At 40.8% G+C, this 5,685-nt stretch overlaps 1 protein-coding gene across 1 annotated transcript; it reads left to right on the top strand.

Moving 5' to 3' along the window:
• Positions 1-366: 366 nt before the first annotated feature.
• Positions 367-663, top strand: Smp_117880 (hypothetical protein; the record flags this gene model as incomplete). Its single annotated transcript, XM_018793916.1, has 1 exon — positions 367-663. A coding segment is annotated over one exon (297 nt), but the record flags the coding sequence as incomplete, so codon positions are not given.
• Positions 664-5,685: the final 5,022 nt, after the last annotated feature.

The raw sequence follows: 5,685 nt of genomic DNA, 5'->3' as shown, positions 1-5,685 counted from the left end.
AAGCTATTTCACTGCGGGCTATGCGAAGAAGGTCCCTGAAATGCAATTAAAGTCAGGTTATCGCTCTCGTCATGCAGTGTCGAACCTCAAAAAGCCAGAGAAACATGGAGCGGTTTTTGATTGTGCCGCCACGTTTACAGGGGTCTGCCTATATGATATGATTTATCAAGGACCCAACACCACGACCGTGCTAGATTTTTAAGCATATTAGAGGTGGAACGAATGACACGAAGATGAAAGCTAACAAGCGAGGTATAGAGAATCGTAATTTACAGAGAGACAGAAATTCTTGAAACGGAACTTAGTAAGTACAAACAAAGTCATGATGCTTACCAGACGCTTCTTAGTGACTACCATGTTTTATAGGAACGGTTCCAAGATAGGAGACGAGACCTTGAGGTCGAGCCACTACTTCGAACTGATTTGGAAAACGAAATCCTCAGTCTTAAAGAGCAGTTAGATTTCCAGTCTCGATTGTTCGATGAATGTGAAAGGTTAATTGAACACGCTTTTAATATTCAAAAAGCGGTCGAAGGATGCAAACAAGCTGAATATGAAAGTCAATTACCTGAGGAGCTTAGATCAATTAGAGACCAAAGCGCTTCTGAATTAGAAGGGTATAAAATACAGGTGGAAGGAATCTTTCGGAACAAGCGGGAATGATTGACGTCATCACCTAACTTCTGTGGTGAAGATGCCAGTCACCGGTGGTCTGAGCTGTTACTAGCTTACAAACGTGCTAACGAAATTTCTAACGATTTATCCGACAAAATTGCTGAGCTGGGATTGTTTCAACGAAGAGTAGACTACTTTGGATCTTTTATAGCCAAGAAGAGATACATAGTAATTCTGGTTTCGGACATTTCGACCCGTGAAAAGTGGCCATTGGGAGTAGTTGAAGAATGTAAAACAGACAACAACTGAAAGATTAGGTCAGTAACCGTTCGAGCGAATAACGTATTAGTGAGTAGGGATATACGTAAGGTTTCAATTAGTCACTTGTATCAACATAGGCAGGTCGGGTAGGCGTGCTGTTGTAAGTCTTACTCGTTCCTCTAGTGCGGATTATGCTATGGAATGAACCATGAATAAAGGCATCGAAGTGGCTTGTGTAGTATAGAGGGATTTTGCGGGCCGGTGCAAGATGCATTCTAAAGGTTTCGTATGTGAAAATCCATCCATGTATACATTTGCAGCTTTTTCTCATTGGTTTCTTTAGGTGTACATTTTCTTAGTCTTTTTGATGCCATTTGAGATTGTTATGTTCCATTTCTATGTTTCTTCCTGAACTGTATCTATGTTGTTTTAGTTGACATTTAATCTTGGCGGCAACCATATTGATTGTTCATCTCTTTGAGTGTGTTGCTTGAGTTGACAGGGTGTAAAATCCAAACCCAAGATCCAAACTAGGTTTGGCTGATGAATAACTGATTGTGGATTTAAAGACACACACGCACCGCAATCGAAATCAGAACAAAGTGTTTGGGTGACAACGGTTCTAAAATTTATCATATATACAAATATACAAATTTACCTAAACAAACATTACCATACAGTTATTCAACCAAACAATTGTTCCCAGAATAATCAATCTAAATTACAATAAATAGCAAAGTGATAAGAAATATAGGAAAATTTCCGAACTCTCCAGAAATTAAGTGTTATTCTACCCTTCTTGGATAGATCAAGTAAAAATGCGTTCCAAATGTTGCTTTATAACACAAAGTGTTTCCAATTCTGGGAAAGTGCTCCAATTAACAACCAAAATGCACGATCCCAGTGTTACGTCCAATTATGAGTTTTTGCCCGTTCCAACTACTGAAGTACTGGCCGTCGGTATTCGCAAATCACGAACCCAAGTAGGCAAGAGAACTAAAACTCCAAATTAGATACCAAGTTTATTCGCAATTCACAAATAATCGACCAAAGTCGTTCTAACAACAACAATTATAACAATTACAAAACAACCTTCAATTTTGTAGGTTCCCGGAGCAAAAACTCCCAAATACCAAACCAATGACAAAAGAAACCAAAATGTCCGAAAAGAATGATATAAACAAACAAGTCCAAAGGTTAAGTAAAACAAACACATCCAAAAAACACAGTAAAATTGATGTACCGTAGAAGGGTTTTAATCAGCCAAATGTCTTCAGTTCTCCCGTAACACCCAGTCCAATCAATCAACACGGTCAAAGATGGAACAATCAATATGGTAGCCGCCAGAATAATATCAATTAAAGCAAATTAGATACAGTTCAAGAAGAAACATAGAAACCCAATGAAAGCGATAGGAAAACTGAGAAAACTATTATGAAATTAAACATTACAGTCTCAAATGGCAACAAAAAGATTAACAATAATGTACAATAAAGAAACCAGTAAGAAGAAAATGCAAGTGTATACATGGAGGGATTTTCACCTTCAAAATGGATCTTACACAGGGATCGTGTGTTTTGATTGTGAATCGGAGCACTTTTCCGGAATTGGAAACACTTTGTGTCAGCAACAAACTATTATCTTTTGAACGGATTTTTACTTGATCTATCCAGAAAGGATAGAATAACACTTATTTATTGGTGCGTTCGATCGATTATTGGTTGAATAACTGAGTGGTATTATTTGTTTAGAACTGAATAATCCAAACTAAGTTTGACTGAAGAATGACTGTCTAGTTACGTAGAGATACATTGTTTCCCCAATCACCTTGTTCTGATTTCGATTGAGATTCACGCGTCTATACGTAACTAGACGACTATTGTTCCGCCAAACTTATTTTGGATTATAAACCATGTTCATTGAAGAAGACGAAGTATCCACGAATTCTCCTGGAAGTCGAAGTGTCATTCCATAAACGAGTTGGGCTGCAGTATAATCAATGTCAGCTTTCACTACATTGCGAATATCTAGTGAGACGAGTGGAAGAGCATCGGTCCACTGTGAAACGTTTGCAGCTGATAGTGAAGCTTTTAGTTGTCCGTGAAAGCGTTCTGCCAACCCGTTTGCTTGTGGGTGTTGGGCGGTCGTTCGGAGGCGAGTGATTCCTAGTAGTGTGGTCAGATAGCGAAAAAGTCCAGATTCGAACTGGCATCCGCGGTCTGTAGTGCTGGTTGAAGGGCAGCCGAAATTTACTACCTATCGTTCGACGAAAGCGTGGTTCACTGCTCCGGCAGTAATGTCCTTGATGGGTACTGCTTCCGACTGTCGAGTGAAACGGTCTACGCAGGTTTAGAAATAAGAGCACCCATCGAATCTGGTAAATAGCCTGTCAAATCTAGGTGGACTTGATCGAAACGAACATCGGGAGTTGTGAAACAGCCTAGGGGGCATTTGTTGCGTCTATTCACCCTAGGTTTCTGGCAGCTTACACTGGAGCGTGCACACTCCCTCACGCCTTTATTCATACCAGGCCAGCGAAACCGTTCTGCCATGAGCTTGGTGGCCGCAACCTCAGCCAGTCGGCTCGCTTCGGAGAACATAGGTTGTCCCGTAGTCGTGATGTGACGTGTAACATTGCTGGTTACATATGGCAATTTCGTTTTCGGTTTCTATATTCCAGAGTAGAATGGATCTGTCGTGTGCCTAACTGTTACTGGACATAATCTGCAGCTGGAAAAAGTCACATGAGCAGATAACTTAGTGTTTCCGTCTACTAACCTCCGTTTGTGCGTATCGATGGGTAGATGTGTAGTTGTAGGAGCTCCAAATCAATGTCTTCGACTTTTTCTGGGCTTCTTGAGGCTTGCTTGAGTTTACCAACGAGCCATCCTTACAGAAACATCTGCAACAACAAATATCCATTAAATGGGTTTGCGTAAATACACGTTAGGGTAAACATATCTTTTACTGTATGTGGCGACAGGCTTTCTGTTTGCTGTCCGTAAGTTTAAAACACATTGGTGAACCCGGTCGTTAGAATTTGCAGGAAGAACGCTAAATTCTGCACCAGTACCGATGAGGTGGCGAACTTTCATGATCACATCTGTGACGCATAACAGACGGCTGTGTTGGGCGGCTACAGTTGCCGACAACGCGCGGCTGGGAAGTTTCCCGAAATGTTTTTCCTCCCAGTCGATTTTGTTTTCGGATAACTGCAAGGTTTTCTGCAATTTCTAGAAGATTTTCCGTACTGGTTATGACACCAGCACAGTCGGAGTTATCCGTCTGCTTCTTCTCAGGGCATGTGACTGTTTATGGTCATTACGAAATCTAGGAATACGTATAAGTGCATGACACGGTTCTGTGATGTCATCCTGAGTCACTTGAGGTTTTTCTTTGATTGAAAATACCTCGACGTCAGATTTGGTGATCTCTAAAATGCGACCTGCAGATGCAGCTAGCTAGTCTACGGCCTTGTTTTGAAACGAGACAAGAACTGTTTACAACTGTTGAAGAAGGTTAGATAAGAAAAGTTGTCTAAACAATCCACCATCGAAAGTTTTTTGGCCTATTACTTCTCTCATTCTTGGCAACATTTCCGTTGCTGAGCCATGTTTCAGATCGATTTTATCAAGCAGTCGATCTAACTTTTGTCGATCGGTCAGATTTCTGCTTTTCAAAATGTGCCGTTTTAGAGTTTCGTATGGTTCGGAAACATCACTAATAAACATTCTAAGTGTGACGTTCCTGTTGAATTCGCGCGGTAGTGCCTTTACTGCCGTGAGGAGTTGTGCGCGTGGATCGGTTATGCCGTGTTCGTAGAAGTCGGCCTCTGCGTGGCAGAACCAAGCTTCAATATCGTCCGGTCAAAAGAGCATTAGCTGAAACGAGGGTGGTGTAAGAGTCTTGACCCTAAGTAGTTTAGGAGTCTGTTCTATCATAGCTAATTTAAATTACAGGGAAGAACGAGGGAAAAATATTCAAAAATAGGAAAAAAATATATCACAATGTGTGAAAAGTAAAGTAAAGCAATGATTTATGAAGTTCCGAAGATGAATGGACTCACAGTTTACCGTTTGGTGCGCCAGATCATTTAGGGCTCACCAATGAAGATACCATAGGTATTGTAGTTTGACAACACTACCCAGAAACACCTTCCATAATTGAATCTTGCCCACACAGTGAAATCAAAAGTCAGAAGCGAGGAGGTCCGAGGATACATTTGATTGGTTATCAATATATCGAGAAGTGACTGATCTAAACTGGCCTGCGAAGTTGATCATGGAGTTCTTACTCGTGGTCTGGTACGGATGCATGACAGAGTGCCTTCAGCTAAGTGAGTCCATTAAAACTAATGTGGTTAGCATCCAATGTCGAACACTTACAAAGCTATTGATTTTGGGGATTTGTTTACCGCTTCAGTGCAATTTAAGCCAGACGGAACTAGATGGACACAAACGAACTTATCGCACTGTAATTCGTAATCAGAGGGTAGGCAAGTACAAACGAATCATTAGTTCGTATAAATAACACAAAAAGCCATGAACAAAAAAATACGCGGCATACGGGTTTTGATACCGAGTCATCAAATATTTGGACCTTTTACCCGGCACAATCTTGTCCGCACCTTCATGTGATTTATTCGAGAGTAGGCTAAACACTCACAAAAGCTTATTAGCAAAGACTAACATAGGTCGTAGGTCTACTGTAACTACTAATCAAATTCGACTCTGAGTACCTCAATCTGATCGAGGACAAATAGGAATAAGCGTTGGCATAAACGAATTGTTGCGTTACATTTGTGCGAGG

This window comes from Schistosoma mansoni, chromosome 1 (genome assembly GCF_000237925.1).
Source record: "Schistosoma mansoni strain Puerto Rico chromosome 1, complete genome".
Lineage (NCBI taxonomy): Eukaryota > Metazoa > Platyhelminthes > Trematoda > Strigeidida > Schistosomatidae > Schistosoma > Schistosoma mansoni.
Note: the sequence above shows the minus strand (reverse complement) of the source record. Positions and strands in the feature narration are given on the sequence as shown.